The 21,108-nt window shown below is 32.5% G+C and overlaps 2 protein-coding genes and 1 long non-coding RNA gene across 8 annotated transcripts in view; 1 reads left to right on the forward strand and 2 right to left on the reverse strand.

Moving 5' to 3' along the window:
- LOC138306001 (cyclin-dependent kinase 4 inhibitor B-like) overlaps nt 1-21,108 on the forward strand; it is a 637,657-nt gene that overhangs the window by 169,446 nt on the left and 447,103 nt on the right. For 3 of the 6 annotated variants that reach the window (XM_069246314.1, XM_069246313.1, XM_069246312.1), the window contains one exon: nt 13,191-13,268. The exons of 1 other annotated variant lie outside the window; for it this stretch is intronic. In XM_069246314.1, the coding sequence (XP_069102415.1) occupies nt 13,191-13,268 (78 nt within the window). Of the gene's footprint in view, nt 1-13,190; nt 13,269-16,409; nt 18,065-21,108 lie in introns of those variants that run through there. 2 more of the 6 variants (XM_069246316.1, XM_069246317.1) reach the window with 2 other exon arrangements.
- Nucleotides 1-21,108, reverse strand: part of LOC138305998 (uncharacterized) — a 343,209-nt gene that overhangs the window by 75,536 nt on the left and 246,565 nt on the right. The window lies entirely within an intron of this gene.
- Nucleotides 6,577-8,523, reverse strand: LOC138306004 (uncharacterized). Its single transcript, XR_011205755.1, has 3 exons — nt 8,467-8,523; nt 7,403-7,542; nt 6,577-7,156 (listed from the first exon to the last, which is right to left on the reverse strand). It is a non-coding gene; the product is annotated as an uncharacterized lncRNA (long non-coding RNA).

Raw genomic sequence — 21,108 nt, forward strand, 5'->3', positions numbered from 1 at the left:
CCTTAATCAATATAAGCAAACAAACAGCGTCTTAAATTGATCAACAGAGATATTTCGTATCTGATCATAGTTGATATACTCTGATTAATTACAAGAGGGTAGGTATACACGTGGTCATGGAATGATTTGTCAGTGATATTCCACCATGACATAAGCAGTACAAAACCGGTACATCATCAGCACTCACTTCCGTCCAGGTAACATTGATGTCACTCAAGCGGATGATATACCCCTCCCCACACTCTCATATTATATACCTGGGTATCATCGGTTTTGTTGTGATCTGCGTATGGTTTGGGAATGTTGTCATGTACAATTATTTTTGTCATTTTTTATACCTTTTTAGAACAAAATATCACTTAGAAGTGTCAATTATTATGTTTCTTGGCATTTTGAATAATGAATATGAAGATATATATATGATCATTTTTTTATTCCAAATGATAAAATATTATGTATACACGTGTAAACTAATAAAAAACCTCCAATTAGAGATTATGACATATTTTTATCATAGAAATGTAGAAACGTATGGGATACATACTTAATCAAAGAAGAAACCAATTACTATATATCAAAAATGGAACTTCGTCGATAGAGTTATAGAACTATTAATGTAACGAATTTGGTATTAGTTTATATCATTAGAATTAATAAGGCAATGTCATTAAAATAAAGTTATTCTTCGTTGTTTTTTTTATATTAAACTCCAAAAAAAAAAAAAACATCGTTCAAGCACTGCACATCGTGTAAACTTTTTGCGGTCATTTTTATTATTATTTTGTTCTATATTTTATGTGTTCTATACAATTCTTTATTCATGTCGTTTACTTTCTCAGTACAAACAATCATTATACGTCTCAGTATCACCCGCTAATTGAAATCAACATCATCCTGATTAACAAGCAGAAAATCGACTGCACTAAATGGTTATAATCACCCTTTTGTCTTGATAGTGTTTTTAATATATTACATTTTTATCGTATTCTGAGATCCACCGATGTTACTATAAGAACGATTCTCAAGTCTTCCCTCATACTCTGATACGAAAAAACCTTCAGTCGTTTTTTATTTAAAATTGAAAAATATATTTTAGAACTCTTAACATTCACAGGCTTTAGTTTGAACATAAAGTTATTTGTCGACACATGCAAATAAGGTATATAAGTATGTGAATGTATCTTTTATGCATGAAAATGTCTATTTTAGGGTCTTTTCAAAACTTTTAGTATGTATCACATACATCCTAAAAGCCATAAACATGTATGAAATACAAAAGGCAATAACTAATGGAATGATTCATCCAATAAAAGGGTTCAATTCCTGGTGCCACATAGTAGGTTTGGTTTCATATTTCTTACATTTTTATACATACACGTATTTATTCGTTTCGAGTATAGCATTACCCTGATATCTTAGCAGGAAAGAAACTACACTAAATTGTGGCAATCAGGCATTCGTCTTGGTAGTGGTTTAGATATTCACATCCATACGTATTCCGAGATCCACCGATGGTATTATTACCACGTTTTTCAATTCAGTCAAATCTTAAGAGTTAGACCTTGCGAACGTTACTTCGTCGGGATCATGAAGCAATGAGTAACTGATTGTCTGCGTGATGCATTGATGCGGTGGCTAACATTATGGAAATAACATTGTGGTGATGTAGTTCTTAAAAAAAATATTAAAACAAAAATTACTTGCAATAGAAATATGTACATAATCTTGATAATGTTAAGGGCTTTTTCATATTTAATTTATGCTGATGATACAGTTATAAGGACGTGGCAATAATTTATATTGAATTGAATTAATATTTATTTTTTATATAATATATATAACACTGGTATAATAACTGGCTTTGAGGTATGTATTACACACAAATGTGGATATCGTTAAAGTGATACTGGAACACGGAGGAGATCCAGAGGTGGTACGATTCATTTTAAATTTGTTCATTTTATCCTAAATTTGTTGAAGTTTGAAATCATTTCTTGTGTCACACAGTCAGTGAATGTTTTGTATGTGACGTCTCGATGACTTGTAACACGAGTACACTGTGACCTTACCACACAAATAACTAAGCAGTGTAAATATGCAAATGTGCAAACAGTATATGTGTTGTGTTCGAAATAATTACACAACACTCTTAGTATTGTAAGTTTTATAATTAGTATTAGTTTATGTTGCCTGGTCATTTGTCTGACGGGGTGAGAGTTTAGACATCGTATTACACACATTGAACATTCGATGGTTATTTTAAGCATATCCACACATACTATTATTTAGTTTATAATCTGTTTTCAAGCGAGATCCCAATACGACAGTTCAAATGTCTCACCTTAACATAAGGAAGTAGGTTTTGTATGACGCATATCAACATAAACATATTATTCAGTTCACATTTTTCCAGTACTCAGAACTTTAGACATTACTGAATGTGCTTCCTCAAACTTTATTTGTGAGGTCAAGCCTCACTATCAAATTATTGGGTACAGCCATCAATACATTTAATGACCATGATTTCTGATGTTTGACTTTGTGACGTCATTAAGGTATATCGGATTGGTGTCAGCGTTGCAACATACGCGATAATATAGCTGTTGAACAATGTATTTCCTGTGATAATAAACAGCATACACATTGCAGCATTGCAACGTGTGTATGAAAAAAGTTCTTACATGACGGACATACGATTTGATTATCGTTTTATTCACCTAACCTTATGGCTGATACTTTATATTTAATATAAATATATATAATAGGTTTCTTGCATAACAATCTTTATTCCCATAATATTAGCCATTACATTAATGTATCACCACACAAATACTGGGTTACTCATTACTTGACGGTCTCGACTTATTAATGTTAGCAAGGTTTAACTAAAAAGCTTATTAAAAGAAATAGTCAATGTATGAGTGTTATCAAGCGTCAATTACCTAGTTATATGAATAATTATGTTCCACTGTTCTTCTACATGATCAATAATTCTGAATAATTGAGTAACGTAGGCGATTTTTTAACAGTCGCTATATCAGACTAATATTTATAACAGCCGAATGTTGCCGCTAGATTTACCAAAATAATAAAATTAATCACTCATGTTATTTTTAATTGGGTTTGGGTTTTATTAGTTTAATGTCCTATTAACAACCAATGTCATGTAAGGGCGTGCCATGTTTGATGGTGGCGGAATGCTTGACTTTTTGGAGTAAAACCACCGACCAGGGGTCAGTAACTGGCAACTTACATGGATTTGAACTCCCAATCCAATGGTGGAGGGCTTGTGGTAATTTGTCGAGACATCCTAAGCACTCGGTCACCGCGGCATGTTAATTAATCGTTATTGTTATTATATCCGAATACAAGGTTTAATTTGCATAAAAAACTAAAATAGAACCAAAATAAAATTTGTATTGTAAGATACTATCATGTTTATCATTTACCATTATTTACTTGGTTTCGCTCGAAGCGAGACTCTTCTTCGATGCGGAAGAAAATAAACTGAATGAGAGTGTACTTCTGTTTACTACCATGAGAAATATGTAAGTGCATTCGAAAAATATTACCAGTAATTCTATTCAGTGTGTAATATCCCTGAAACAATATGAAAATCCTAAAAAATAAAATCACCCATAAATAAATAATTTTACAATACATAGTTTTTTGTTATGAGTCAAGGGAAAGACTTGAGATTTTCTATTTCTTAAAAATGACTATTAATGTGACGCCACTTTTAAGCGGGACTTAATGACGTTTCATTCAAAGGATCGTTAAACGTCGTGGTCAATGCTTTAAATCATCTCCATTTTCAAATTATGCTATCTCTTTTGATATTTTCATTAAACTTGCATATCATATGTATGGGAAACCGATGATAAATCGGACAAAACGAAATCATGTCATCGTAAAGCAAAACGATAAGCGTCTTTGACAGTATTGAATTTGTTCATTTTCTGAAAGGTTTTGTAAAGCGCCACCCGCTTGTCAGTGCTGTAACTTGCGTTCAGCTCAGTACTAGTATGCTACACTACACATCCAGCTCATGCAGTTGCCCTGATAACACTTTAAAGTAAACCCAGACATTCATGTTTGCACATGGACTGCAATGTCAAAAACGCAATAACCGAATGCAAAACTTTGACAGACAACGACGCGTTTGGTCGGACGCAAGTACAGATTGGGCATAAAATACATAGTAGTTACATATGTTTACACTTTATAATGTTGTAGTATTAACAGCGAGCATAGTGTTAAGACATAAAAAGAATGATATATAAATAGTATGATTAAAGACAAATAAATTTAGATAAATAATTAGATAAATTAAGCAGTCAAAAATATTGAATATGTTGGCTTATAATATATAAACTTTAAGGAACAAATTGTCGTTTGTTTATTTACATCAGAGGACACATATAGACGCATTAAATATATTATTATGTTGCATTATTTAAGCTGCTTAAATCAAGACAATACTTTAAAATGTAGAATAAAATACGTTATTAAATCGGGTATCTAATGACGCGATAAAGGACCAAATCATTACAAATATCATATCATATTATCCTACTATGGAATTCTGAGATATAGTTAGAAAGATATTTAAGTACACTAATTTTGTATTGCATACCCTTTTATGATACATACTAACTTTATATATTTACATTTACAACTTTATATATTTACATTTACAACCTATTACCGGTAACAATACTTAACCATGTGGCATTTGATGATTAATAATTGGAATCTGAAAATAGCAATTATTCATTAATACGGAAAAATAATTTCAAATAGCAGTACCTACTATCAATATGTGTATATTCCATTTGATAAAAATTGTGTGTGTATTATATTTGTTTTAAGTACTATTTGCTATTTCTATTGAAAGTAATGAAATTGATTATATTATAAAAATGAAGAAATTAAATTTTGCTTGATTTGTTATAATTAGGTCATGCCTTGGTCCAGGATGCATTTTGTTCGATTTAACAATAAAATTGCCCTTTCTTTCTAAATCCACAGGAGTTTGACGTTCTGCCAATAAAATATAGTATTAATAGATAAAAATACCTCCATATAAGTTTAATCCCAAGTCATTTTGAAAGTTTGCAGATGTCGCGGCCACTTTGTTTTATTCCCAAATCCATGCGTTGACGTCACAAGACGGGATGGAACTTCCTAAAAACATGATTGGGTCTGAATCTAAATCAAAAGTACCAAGCTGTTTTTTTTTTTGTTAAAATATTAATTTAACCGTGACATTTATACTCATTCCTATAAAATATATAATTAAATCAGACATATCACGAATATTTTTACTTTTAACCCCATTTAGTTTCCATTCATGTCAGATTCCGGTCCAACCAGTTCTTTAGGATGTTCCATTTGAAGTGCTCTCCCTTGTTTAAAACTTTAAAATGCTCTTCAAAAATATCTTTTTAATTCACGAAAAAAATGTATACGATATGTGACTAACATAGATATTTTATAAGTAACAAACTACTTAACAGTTTACAGTAAAATAATTGGATTTAAAAATGATTAAATTTCGTTTGTGCGGAACTGTGTGACGTCAGCGCATGGATTCGGGAACAAAACAAAGTGGCCGCGAAACCTGCAAACTTTCAAAATGACTTTGTATCAAACTTTTTGTGACGGGGTTCTGAACAGGTTAGTGTTTATATATGTGAATAATAACATCTTATTGTATTATCGGCGCAGTGACACATGCAGACATTGCCCAGAACAAGTTCTACAAAACTTTTTACCGAAGGTTGTGACAAATTTGGCCAGCGATGCATTTCATTCCTGGTGTTTTTATATAGTATATAGGGGTATTTTTTTGTATATATTTACACCATATATAATTAGCAGAACGTCAAACTCCTGTGCTAAATTCGACAAGGATTGATATAAAGCGTAAGTGATTTTAGATAATGTGTTCATCATTGAGGCATATATGAAGGCTATTGTTTCTGCATCAATATTTTAACCATGTAATAGACTAATGCCACGATATTAAACATTTGTAACAATAAGCACTTTACTTATTTGTAGTTAAATAATCAAGCACGGTGAGCTTGTAATTGTAATAAGTCAAACATATACTAAACAGCAATGCATAAATTCCAGACAAAATATCCCTGACAAAATATCACTGTTACATTCAAAACTCGTTTGATATGATATATATTTGCATTTTGTTTTTAAACCTACGCAATGGATCACTTCTTATCAGGACTTTTATTTCAATTAACCAGATATACAAGTTATGATAATAAATCAAGCTTGATTTGTGTGAAGTTAAAAAACAAAAGTTGTAATAACGAAATAGCGCATGTCTCAAGAACTATTTTAATACCAGCTAATACCACGTTTAATTTACTAATATTACCGGTGAATACCACCTTTGAAACAGATGATTATTTAATAGAAGTAAACAATATTTATTCAGTTTCAGGTAAGATTTACGAGTTAGATATTTATATATAAGTAGCGTTTTAATATTCATTAATGCGTACTTACCGCACTAATTCGATCGTTTTATCTGCTAACAAGCGTCGTTTCTGTATGAGGTTCATTTTCAGGAGAGGTTTTTCTTCAGATACATTTATAATTATACATCAATGTTTTAACTATAATTGTATACCCTTGGTCACAACCGTGTCACATCCTAAATTGAGACCTATCCCAGCGGGTACATGACATTGTATCCACGTTGAATCCATGTCATATCCTGACGTTGTAAAAAAGTTGAATGTTGGTTGAAAATGAAAGTTTCCTAGACATGATAAACCCGACGTGGAATTGAAGTCAGAAATCCAATGTTGATTAGACGTCATAAACCCGACGTCTGATGTTTTTTTTCTATAGCGTCCAAAGCATTATCTTTATCATTTTATATGAAACAATATGTTTCATACAAACATGATAGGGATATATGCTATTAAAAACAATATATCTAGATAAAATGTAACTTTTAATTTATTTCAGTATTTTTTCCGTTCGCTATTTTTTGCATTTTGACGGTCACCTCCTCCACGCCTATCCAGGGCATATCTAAGACAGGTGACAATTGCCACATCCACCTGATGTTCAGTGTTTATTGTTTTCTGGCCACTTATAGTAGGAAGTTTAAGTGCGCATTCTGAAATTCAAACAAAAATAATCTTTTAATTCAATGAAAATGTATTTATAGAGTTGATTTATTTTTAAAAGATGTTAATACATATACATGTACATGTGAAAACCAGGTATACACAGAGAAACACATTCAAAGAAATTTAAATACACATTTGCCTAAATAAAAGCCAATACAGCATATTTTAGCCGTAATCTTGTATCTTAAAATTTCTTCTAATTAAACTTCACGTCTTAATTTACTTTAACATACACCGATTCCCTTTGGTATTTTCCTCAAAACGATTTAATCTTGTTTCCAACATAAGATGGATGGATTGAATACAGATTTGGGATTTGGAAAGACAAATTCCCCTTCTTTCCTTTCATATTGAATGCAGACATCGCTTCAGTCTGAAATAAAACTAATTCAAATTAGATCATGGGATTGGTATTCATACAAACAAATGTTACGTATAGATTTCTGTGGTTAGAATAACGTAACTGATCTTAAAGAAAATGGATGTGAGGAATTTATACAAGCTTTAACCTTGTTTTCAAATTCCCAAATAACTCTATGTTTTGTATGTGTAAATATCAATATATGAATGAACACTTTAGTAAAATTAGCTAGAATGGATGTTCTGTTCAGTTAATTTAGACAGACCAATAACAAGGATTACTTTTAATGATACGGGTATCTATTCATGTGTATTTTTTCAACTTAACTTCCCATTATATTTTTACACAGTCTTTAAGATTCTCCTCCAACATTTGAAAGGTGCAAAGTCTGAATAAATAGAAGAAAAAATACCTTTGACACGATGATGATATTTATAAACATTGGGTTTCTTTTTTATAAACCAATGTATACAAAAACCACAAACTGAACGAGTATATGCATAAAAGAACTTATCATGCACAATTGTTTACAAACCTGTTCAATTTGATGAACATGTGCCATGGGAAACAACTCGAATGACAATATAAAAGTTGTTCCAGGCTAACTCTCAAATCCAGCGGTATATATTGATCATGGCTTTCATAATGATAAAAAGGAAACAGGTAAACTATAATACATACATATAATAACGTTTAACCTTACTGATTCCGATCTGAGATATCAGAAAAGGATATTGTTGACGTCATCACCATGCCGCTTTTGAATGGCGGGAGCCTGAATTTAGTACATCAGACTGACCATTTTATAAACTTTAAATGACAACTAAATCATCGTGCTAGAACTCAAAATAATAACTCACTTTGACAGACGGACATCTCTAACATGCTCTTGACAAACCATATATTGTTAAAATATCATTCTACTAGTAAACTTACCTGAATAAGACGGAGAAATGTTTCTGCGATTCAGTTTACGTGATGAGCGAAGATGAAGAGGGCGCTCAACATCCGGGTACCACTGATTATCTCCCTTTTCAGCAGACGGCTTTTAGGCTGCACACCTCTGACTTACGCTACCGTTATAAAATGTTTACTGTTGCTAATTTAATGAAGCCCGTTATTTTTTGAAGAACTTCTATATGCCGGTAGGTTAAATCATATATAGCATGGCCATGCAGCATTAAACATAGGCATAATTTGTTCATTTATATAATTTTAAAGTATATATGCACTTACAAAAAATAATTTATGTTGCAAAATTATTATGAGTTATATAATTTACACCTGCAAATCCATGCAGGGTAACATAAATTTATAACATTAATTATACGTATTTACCTTTTGTCACTAAATTAATTTCTGTAACCCCGACGTACACCTCCTAAATTTGCTTTGATAAATAAATGTATAGACAAGATAAAAATGTTTCATTCCATTTAAGGAAAAAGTCACATATATGTAAAAAATATCCCATTCAGTAATTGTTTGCCATGTTTTAAAATATTAATGTGGTTTTTAGGTTTGTCGCACGATGTCGTTTTCCGAATTTTTTAACAAAGACATTATTTTCATTTTAGATAAAGATAATAACCACCAGGAAAAAATATAATATATGCAAATTGTCACAGTTTCTTTTAATCGCTTTAATTTTTGTCCAGGACAATTACCTTATAAATATGATGTCATAACGCCAACTACATACAACGTCAGATTTTGGACATCGATCTAGAAGTTTTATACTGCTCGGAATATTGACGTAGGATTTTAGATGTCGGATAGACGTTTTTTAATGTTCGGATTTACGACGTTATATTTAAGACGTCGGGTGGCAGTTTGTTGCTGGTCGGAATTATGACGTCCGGTTTTAGAGGTCGGACAGACGTTTTTATTTAGTCGGCGACGTCGCTACTTAAATTCAACTAATAATCAACGTTGATTCCACGTCGTGTGCCCACTGGGATGTCTTCGATGATGGTTATTTCGGGAATGATTTAGTCTTGTCGAATTCATGATCATTATGCACCAAATAAAGAAATAGATGAATCTTAAAGAATCCATGGAAGTTTGACATTAAAAATGTATTTCTTACTTAATTCATATACTACGATAATTATGGAAGAATGGCCGAGGTATGAACAAAGCTCAGAATGTTAACCAAGTACATCAGTGTCTCATGTATAACACACATGTCAAGTCTGAAAGATTCACTATGAAACACATGAACAATAATACCCAACGTCTACCGTAAAGTGGTCCTATTCTGTGCATTATCCGATTTCTGAAATATATAAGACATTGCGGTAGCAAACAATTAAAACAAAGTTTCAGAGATTCTGTGACCTGAAAAAAACGCTTACAGGAATTATGATCCATTCGTGGAGGTGCGCGGTCGATTGGTATTTTAGGCCTATTAAACTCACATACATATTATTTCCCTACACTTACAGATACAACATTCGCAGGCATAAGACACGTTTATCTTTCACCATGTAATAAACTCGTTTCCATTTTCAACCATTTTAGAATACATTTCTATAATTAATAGTATATATTTATTAATTTTATATTCTATATAGAGACTATTTAATAAACGAGGCAAACTCACTAAATGAACTGTATGCATACCTCTTAAGGTGTATACATTTCATTCCAGATTTTAACAAAATATAAACAATGGAGATTTTAACTGGTTTTTTGGTGGGGCATGCCTAGGTCCAGAATGCATTTTGGCCGATTTGAGTTATTTGGAGACGAACAGCTTCTAAGGAAACATGTTTGAACTAAGCGTTGTATCCTTTCTTTCTTAATTGATAATGTATAACTAATACTTAACTTGACATAAATTATAGAATATATGGCAGCATAACTATCCTTAATCAATACAAACAAACAAACAACGTCTAAAATTGATCAACGGAGCTATTTTGTATCAGATGAAAGTTGATATACTCTGGTTAATTACAAGAGGGCAGTTATACACGTGGTCATATAATGATTTGTCAGCGATATTTTTGATAACTGCAACTTCCACCACGATATAAGCAGTGCAAAACTGGTACATTAACACCTACTTCCGTCCAGATAACATTGATGTCACTCAAGCGGATGATATACCCCTCCCCACGCTCTCATGTGAACAAGTCTGATAATTGTTTGGTGGATCTTCTCTAATAGATATATAAACTATTTACATATATTTACAGTTTGTACTGACATAGACTCAATAACCATGTTTTCTAGTATTATCATTATCAGTATATATTGATAGCACGACACGTACCGAGATTCTATTGTTACGGGAATAGCCGATGGCGTAGCAACATGTGGTCATGACCCCACTTGTGGTGGGAACATATGAATGAGTCGATTCCAATCAGCTGTTTAATCTCATTCGTTGACGATGACGGGAGAGAAAAAAATATGGGTATTTTAATAAAAAATATGCAACTGCCGCGAGAATAAATTATATATATTTGCGTGAAAAACTGTAAATATAAGGAAGAGATTTTTATTTTGTTGAAGTTATGAGGGTATAATGATAATGGAGCCCGTGTAAATTTTATGTAACCAGTTTCGCCGGGGTTACATAATTTACACGTGCTCCATTATCATTATACTCTCATAACCCCAACAAAATAAAAACGTATTCCTGAAAGATGCTCCACCGCCGACAGAGCATAAATAATATTAATTATTTGAACAATAATTGGTGTATTATCGTGTATATATATATGTCTAATTAACACAAAAATGATATAAAATTATTCATCTTGCCTTTGTCGCATGCACAATTAGTACTTCATTCCATATAGGGTATAGTGCCACGGAATTTTTCCGGGATGCAATTAATTATTTTTCATATTTTTAACTTGAAGTAAAATTAGATGCTCAAACTTCTCAATGGTGGTAATGGTGTAAATAAGTAAATTTTGTAACTGGAGAAAAATACTAAATCGTTTTCTCCTAATTTTGATTGTGAAAAAACACCATTTGTCGGCGGTGGAGCATCTTTAATTATTACATACATATTGAAAGACATAATTAAGAGTAAATAAGAGAAGGGTGATAAACCATCTTGATAACTCGTACAATGAGTTATCGTTGATCGTTTCATTGGAACAGTATCATAAAAACGAAATAATTTAACTACTTTAAGGTATATAATATCGATTTGATAACGAAACAAACTGAACTATAGATGCCCTTCCCTGGTGTCCGATGATAAAGCTTGATCTCGATATCAATATAAAATGAAGGACAAATGATGTCAATCGACTTAAATCCGAAACGGCAATATATAAAAACTGAAGGGTTTCTAAAACGTTATATGTAATTATTGTAATCGTTCCCTTCTATTTACGGGTTCGATTAAAATACGTATTGGTCTAGAGTATAATTTGTGCATACAATCGTGGTACATTTGTATAATTTTAATTGATAAGAAAATCCCTGTGTAAACAACCTTTACACCATTCGTCTTTAAAATTGGGTTGTTCTTACTTGTAGCATCCATGTCAATTCAAAAGTTTTCAATTTTGTCAAACCATTGTTTTAAACCTATATAAGTCGATATGACTTATAGGTGTAAGTTTCTACTAGCCCTAGTGCAACATTCTTTATGTTTAACATCTAATGCATTCTACGATGTGCTCCAATTAAGATCACATAATTCTGATCTTGTAACAGGAATTCGATTTACTAACTTTTGATTACCAGTCTTTGTTCATGGATCGAGTACATGGACCCGAGAGTGGTTTGAAAAGGTACAGCCATGCCGCATTCCGAGATCAGACATTTCTATGGTTTTCAAGTTGATCCATTCAGTGTACTATGGTTATTAAATAGGATGACAGAATATTCATGTTTGGGTGCCATAGAGTTAAATTATTGTGAGAAAATGATACAAATATTTACCGCGTTTGAATATATCACAGTGATCTCTTCCAATCAATACTTCTGATTAGTAAAACTTGCATTGCTAACGTAACGAAATCCATAATGTTAATAATTTGATAAAGTATACTTTTGTCCGCGCTACCATATCAGGTTCCGGGCTAATAGATAGCATTATAACGATGACGTTTTTCCAAAAATGCTAAAACAATTATTTGCTTTTATACTACATTGTAAATCAGCCTTTCTGATAGGCATATTTTTTCTTCATACTACTATGAAGAAAACAAATCCAAGGATGGCAAACCCGATGTTTTGATGACGTCATTGCTTATTAATTTGAAAAACTTATAATTCATGGGAAAATAATCAAACCGTATGTTTAAAGTTATTCTTTTTTTATCAAGTAGTCTGGACAATTAAGTACAAGCATTGGTGTTACTATAATTTAAACTTCATGATGGTATAAACTAAATTTTGTTTAAAAACTTTTGTGAGAATCCATCACGTAGACTTTTTCTTTCAAATCCCGATAAAGTTGAAAAATAGTTACACCAATGCTTACAAATATATGGTCTTGGTAATATAAATAGCTCATATGTCATATGATATGGTAAGACATGTATATTTATGAAAAATTGTTACGATTTTTACTGATCATACAATGATATATGTTTATAATAAAGTTAGGGAAATAAGATAAAAAACCTAATTAAATTAATGACAATAACATACAATTAAGCCATAAAACATTGTTATAATTTCAGGCCATGTATTACGCAATATGTTCTGGAAACGTAGATATCGTTAAGGTGATGCTGGAGCACGGAGCAAAGCCAAATTGGGTAAGGTTTATTTTTAACGTGTGTATTTTATTCCCAAACAGTTACTTCAGGTTGGGTGACAATGTTTATGTATCTATAAATCGATGACTTGTAACACGTGTATACATATGACCACGCATTATTAATACATACTGGAGCTAACAGTGTACGGGCTGTCATTGAAATGAGTATGCAGCACTATTATTATTCATTATCATATTATAGTGTATTTTTGCTGTCTAGTTATTTGTTTGATGCAGATGACAGTGTACACACCGTATAGGATGGATATCTAACAAATGACAAATTCAATGGTTATTTGACACATATCAACCTATAATATTATTCAGTTTATTTCCGAAAAACTAAAGCAGGATGTATCAACAAAAAATATAGTCAAACAAGTTATCATCTAACAGATAATTATACACTTTGGTCACGAAACGGACACACATGCAAACTAGATCTGAAGTCCGCAATCCTCAGTGAAAGACAAGTGCGTCGAATGATCGAGTAGAAATACCAGAAATAGAATAATTGAGAAAATTAGTTGATTTTATGTTGAAATTTGTTAAATTTCTGTCTCATTAAAACACTTACATGATAAAGAATCCTACCGAAATAATCCTGTCACTTCCTCTTCAATTATCCACGTATATTAAGGCCAAAAACATAATTTACATCAACTATGAGCAGGCTTAAAACACGGTGTTCAGTAAACAGACCGCCTGTTTCAGTTTTAGGCAAGGGAGGTAATTATATACTCAATCACAGGCAAGGGAGATAATCTAAATGTTAAATTCAGAACATTCACAGGAAAGAAATATGTTTTTTTCTTTCTGTTTCATTTTCTACCAAATTTTATCATTGATTATTTTTAACCAATGAATGTTTATTATTTTAGTATAAATAACATTATCAAGCAATGCATGGATTTTGAGATTTTTTTATGCACAACTTTTGAACGTTGAATGTCGAATGTCGAGCTATACAACATTCAAAAGTCCGTTCGTTTGTCAGTTATACACAAGTTCTAAAACTGAATGTCGAATGTTGAGCTGCACAGCATTCAAAAGTCTGTTCGTTAGTGAGTTATACATAAGTTCTGATTGTTGAATGTCGAAAGTTGAGTTGCACAACTTTCAAAAGTCCATTCGTTAGTCAGTTATGCACAAGTTCCGAATGTTGAATGTCGAATGTCGAGCTGCACAACAATTAAAAGTCCGTTCGTTTGTCAGTTACACATATGATCTGAATGTTGAATGTCGTATGTCGAGCTGCACTACATTCAAATTCTGTTCTCGTTAGCCAGTTATTTGTTTTGAATGTTTAATGTCGAATGTCGTGCGGTACGACTAAAGCCCGTTCTTTAGTCAGTTATGCACAGGTACTGAATATTGAATGTCGTATGTCGAACTGCACAACATTCAAAAATCCGTTCGTTAGTCAGTGATATATAAGTTCCGAACGTTGAATGTCGGTTGACGAGCTGCACAAGATTCAAAAGTCCGTTCGTTTGTCAGATAAACACAAGTTCTGAATGTTGAATGTCGTATGTCCAGCATCAAAACATTCAAATTTGGAATGTTGAATATCGTATGTCGAGCTGCAAAACATTCAAATTATGTTCTCGTTGGCCAGTTATTTGTTTCGAATGTTGAATGTCGTATGTCGAGCTGCGCAACTTTCAAAATTCCGCTTGGTGGCCAACGATATTAAACATTTGTAACAATAAGCACTTTACTTGTAATAAGTTAAACAAATAAATACGTTCTAGAAAAATATCTCTGTTTCATTAAAAACTCTGTCTTTGATACTTTAAAAGTAATTTCTTACTTAATTGTGGAAGAATAGCCGAGGTATGAACAGAGCCCAGAAAGTGGACCAGTGTCTCATGTATAGCACGCATGTCAAGTCTGAAAGTTTCATTATGGAACACATGCACAATGATACCAAACGTATACCGTAAAGTAGTCCCCTTCTGTGTATTATCCGATTTCTGAAATATATAAGACATTGCCGAAGCAAACAATTAAAACAAAGTTTCAGAAATTCTGTGACCTGAAAAACAAGCTTACCGTAAGTTATTTTCCATTCGCTGGGGGGGGGGGGGCAATATCAATAAAAAAAGTCATGTGAGTGTAAATATAGGGATTGGATTTCGCTTTTATGTTAACCATGCTTATTGCTCCATACAAGCATGGTTAACTTAAAAGCGAAATCCAATTCCTATATGGTTCTATGCACCCAACGTGTGGGAAATAAGATATACAAAAAATTGTTAATCTCACTAGCACATCAAAAACACCCGAACAGGAAGGTGTTACTTGTGGAAGAATGGCCGGGGTATGAACAGAGCCCAGAAGGTGAACCAGTGTCTCATGTATAACACTCATGTCAAGTCTGAGAGCTTCACTATGGAACACATGCACAATGATACCCAACGTATACCGTTATCCGATTTCTGAAATGTATCAGACATTGCGGAAGCAAACAATTAAAACAAATTTTCAGAGATTCTGTGACCTGAAAAAAAAGCCTACCGGAAGTTATTTTCCATTCGTTGAGGGGCGCGGTCGATTGGTATTTTAGGCCTATTAAAACCACATATATATTATTTCCCTACACTTCAAGATACAACATTCGCAGGCATTAGACACGTTTATATTAAATCATGTAATAAACTCGTTTCCATTTTCAACCATTTTAGAATGCATTGCTTTAATTACTAGTATATATTTATTAATTTTATATTCTATTTAATATAGCTTATTTAATTGTTTATATATATAAATATCATTTACAACGATCATTCTCACAAATGATCGACAGCATTCATATGAAAACGGTCTACAGTAAATAAAACAATTTTATGTTTAATATGTACATGTATAAATGGTTACACAGCTCTAAGGAACTGGTAATAGGGCAGCGGCTATTTTCTAAAACGTACGGTTTTCTCTAGGATCTAAATAAATACAACACTTGATTGATGTAAATTCGTAAATGTAGTGGTTTGAATTGAATTTGAGTCAAATTCATACATGTACAGAAAATCAGAACTTGAATTAGTTGCTTATCATATATAATTCATACAATAAACAACTGTTTCCCTCTTAATCTATAACACAGAGTAATTTGTTTTTCCTCCATTTCTTCCAGGTTTCTATTTTCTTGAGTTTCGGCTCATCTGTTTGAAATAGACATATATATATTTAGCCCAATTGAATTGTTAGAGCATCAGGAAAGTGTTTGGAGTGTCTCGGAATGTAATAAGGCGAATAGAAAAAGCCCGGTTTGTGTGTAAAGTCTTTTGGGGCGATGAGTGAAAAGGAAGGGGATAATACTAATGTAACGGTTCTGGATCGGATCGATAGCCGACAACTAAGCAGTTCAATTGGTAGAGCATCCGGCAAGAGTTCGGTTTGAAACCGTTCTGGTCGTGCATCATCTCGCTCTTACCACAAAAATAAGAAACCTGTCGGTCACAAATATGTCAACTAAGGATATATATGTAGGTACTGGTTATTAGAATGTCGGTACTGTTTAATCACGTGTCTTCCTTTCCAACAAAGAAACAATAGTTCCTAGAGGGACCCTGCCGCCCACAAAAGAATGGTCTATGTCTGACATATGGCAGAGGAATCTTTGCAATATGCAATATGCACAGCTAGGGCCCTAGGGGAACCTACATATGAACTTTAAAAAAAGTCCCTTAGATCTTTCTGCGAAATAGTTGTAACAAGAATTGTTAACTAACGGACGGATGAAAGGAAGGATGGGCGGACCACGGACGAAAGGTGATTTCAATATCATCAGATGGTGGGCTAAAAACCCAGAAAATACCGTCAATCCTTGATCCACTCTAGTAGCATGTATGAGTTAAGCCTACATACTATTCAGCAATGTTATGACAGCGATTACTCACGCAAATATATACATAACAATTGATCTTAACCATATATCTCCAACATTCCCACGGGATTAAAATGTTCTTACAACAAAACTTTCATTGCTTCTGCTTCCCAATTGATACCAAAAGTAATATCCCGTTTTCATATATACATGTACATACTGTATACATTGTATATCGATTTGTAAAAATAAACATGTCATCTCAGTAATATGTCAAAGTCTTATGACGAAGATGTTACACCATCTTTCATGTTCCATGTTCATGAGAAATTGGGACCCAATGCAAACGTTTCTTTCAAAACAATGAATAGTGTGCAAGAATAAGAATGACCTCCCTTGTGTTTTGCCGATGTACATATATGATAATATCAATATTATATATATGTATTATAATGTTTATACTACTTTGATTTTTTTATTACGTATATATTCATATCTTTATCGATTCAATGTTTTATTTTGTTATGTGTAACTACTAACTTAATCAATACATGATTTTGCTGCCAATATTGTCATTTTAGCTGCTATTTTCTTCCAAGGTCACACAGATAATCTAAAATTTACAAATTGTGTTGTTGTTCCGTCCATTAAATGATCTAGAAAAGCAAGTTTTTTTTTCAATAAAAAGCTGATTTTGGTGATGTTTGACCTTTCACCTTTACTACCATAAAGGTCAAAGGTGAAAACTATATTTAAAAATATGAAATTCAGGTGATATACTAATCAATGATGTATAACACTTTATATTTACACTTGCTAGACTTGGTCACTATACTCTAATACTAGCCGATTTTGTTTACCATAACTGCATGGTAACATTGAACTTTGAACTTGCGTATGAAAATGTTCTGTACAACGTAAAAGGACTTCTTTTTTCAAAAAATAAACACATGGCTTTGTTTACATTTTGACGCAACATCACGTGTATATTGTTGTTTTTCATAGAATTTTGGAAAAATCTAAACAATATATACATGTTTTGTATTTATATATGATTCAATAAACTTTTAAATTAACAATTGTATAAAGAAACGGAAAAATATCCCGACCGGGCCGACATGCTTTCATTTTTGTTAAAAATGATGGGTGTCAAATGTAAACATTACCTCTGTGCCTATGTTCGTCCTACGATCGAGTCTTTGGGGTGGATGGGCGTGAGACCCTCTGATAGAGGTCAGTTATAAACATATCATCTTGTCTTTGTTCTTTGATAATTTAATCATGTGTATTATAAAACATGCACCGCTAGTAATCCACGTGTTGACAGTTACGCGTCACCACAAATACATTGTAACCATCGAACACAAGTGAAGTTGTTTCATCTATCGATGGCGATGAATCTAAACGTAGATTATATAATCACATGGCTCCCAAGGATGTAATATCGTCAGGTCAGACGACATCTCAAACACATTGAGCTACTTGAAAATCGATGTTTTGACAACTTCGGCAAACTCAAGTGTGTAAGCGTGCGTCAGCTTCGCCTCGCTGCACAATAACGGTCACCGAGTTCACACATGTGGCCGTGTACAAATTATTTATGTTATTACGCTATATATTAACTTTTAGCAAAATTGAATATATATTTAAAATTCTGATCTAATTATATAAAATTATCTCTGAAATTAACTTTCTTTCTCATGTTTATTTTACAATAAAATATTGAACTTTTTGTCGTCGCGGATGAATAATTCTACCTTATGTGAAGAGTCATTATTCGCTGTTCAATTGAGTAAGCTCCTCCCACTTTTGACCGACTTTTATTGAATAATTACGTCACATTTAAATGACGATTTTATTGTATAAAATATAAATAAAAAAGTCATGTGAGTGTAAATATAGGAATTGGATTTCGCTTTTATGTTAACCATACTTGTATGGAGCAATTCCTCTAAGAATATATTCTACGCGCCCCATAGAATATATTCTTAGAGGAATTGCTCCATACAAGCATGGTTAACATAAAAGCGAAATCCAATCCCTATATGGTTCTATGCACCCAACGTGTGGGAAATAAGATATACAAAAAAGTGTTAATCTCGTTTAAACTTGTTTAGCACATCAAAAAGACCCGAACAGGAAGGTGTTACTTGTGGAAGAATGGCCGGGGTATGAACAGAGCCCAGAAGGTGAACCAGTGTCTCATGTATAACACTCATGTCAAGTCTGAGAGTTTCACTATGGAACACATGCACAATGATACCCAACGTATACCGTAAAGTAGTCATCTTCTGTGCATTATCCGATTTCTGAAATGTATCAGACATTGCGGAAGCAAACAATTAAAACAAATTTTCAGAGATTCTGTGACCTGAAAAAAAGCCTACCGGAAGTTAGTTTCCACTCGTTGAGGGGCGCGGTCGATTGGTATTTTAGGCCTATTAAAATCACATATATATTATTTCCCTACACTTAAAGATACAACATTCGCAGGCAATAGACACGTTTATCTTTTATCATATAATAAACTCGTTTCCATTGCCAACCATTTTAGAATACATTGCTTTAATTAATAGTATATATGATTTTTTAATGTTATGTCCTAGATAGAGATCATTTAAGAAATGAGGAAAACTCACTGATTGAATTGTATGCATAACTCGTAAGGTGTATACATTTTATTCCACATTTTAACAAAATATAAAGAATTCAGATTTTAACTGATTTGTTGATATGCCATGCTTTGGTCCAGAATGCACTTTGGTCGACATAAGTGTTTATTTTGGAGACGAACACCTTCTAGGAAACATATTTGAACTTAATTGATAATGTATAACTAAAACTTAAGTTCACATGAATTACAGAATATATTGCAGTATAACTAAGGTAGATTTTTTGCAAAATTGTTCAAAGTTTGAAGAAAGCATGAAACTTTGCATATCGTATTTTTAGGACATAAGGTTTCAGGAAAAAATGTACTCCAAAAATTCACGGCCCCTGAATATAATAAACACGTTTCCATTTTAAAATATTTTAGAATACATTGCTTTAAAGATTTTCCACCGCTGACGAATGGTATTTTCTCAATATCAAAACAGGAACAGAGAATTAGTATTTTTCTTCAGTAACAAAAGTTATTTTCTTTGCACAATTACCACCATTGAAAAGTTTGACTTTCCAATTGTACTTAGAAATATTATAGAAATATTAAAAATAATTAATCGCAAACCGAAAAAAATCCGTCGCACTTTGTCCTATATGAAATTAAGTACTGATTGTGTATGCACCAAAAGTAAAACGAACTATTTCATATGCATTTTTTGTTAATAAGACACATATATACACGATTATACATCAGTTATTGTTCAAATGATGGGCGACGAGACATCTTAAATGAATAGTATATATTTATTAATTTCATATTTAATATAGGGATTTTTAATGAAGGAGGAGAACTCGCTTATTGAATTGTATCCATACCTCGTAAGATGTATACATTTGATTCCAGATTTTAACAAAATATAAACAATTCAGATTTTTAACTGATTTGTTTTAGGCTATGCCTTGCTCCAGAGTGCATTATTGTCGACTTAAGTGTGTAATTCGGAGACGAACAGCTAATAAGGAAACACATTTGACATAAGTCTTGTATCCTTTCTTTCTTCATTGATAATGTAAAACTAATACTTCAGTTCACATAAATTACAGAATATATGGCGGCATTTAACTATCCTTAATAAATACAAACAGCGTCTAAAATTGATCAACATGGCTATTTCGTATCAGATGATAGTTGATATTCTCTGGTTAATTACAAGAGGGCAGGTATAGACGTGATCATGGAATGATTTGTCAGCGATATTTTATATTTTATAGTTGATAACTGCAAATTCCACCATGATATAAGCAGTGCAAAACTGGTACATCATCAGTACTCACTTCCGTCCAGGTAACAAAGATGTCACTTAAGCGGATCATATACCCCTCCCCACGCTCTCATGTGAAC

Source organism: Argopecten irradians, chromosome 13 (genome assembly GCF_041381155.1).
Source record: "Argopecten irradians isolate NY chromosome 13, Ai_NY, whole genome shotgun sequence".
Taxonomy (NCBI): domain Eukaryota; kingdom Metazoa; phylum Mollusca; class Bivalvia; order Pectinida; family Pectinidae; genus Argopecten; species Argopecten irradians.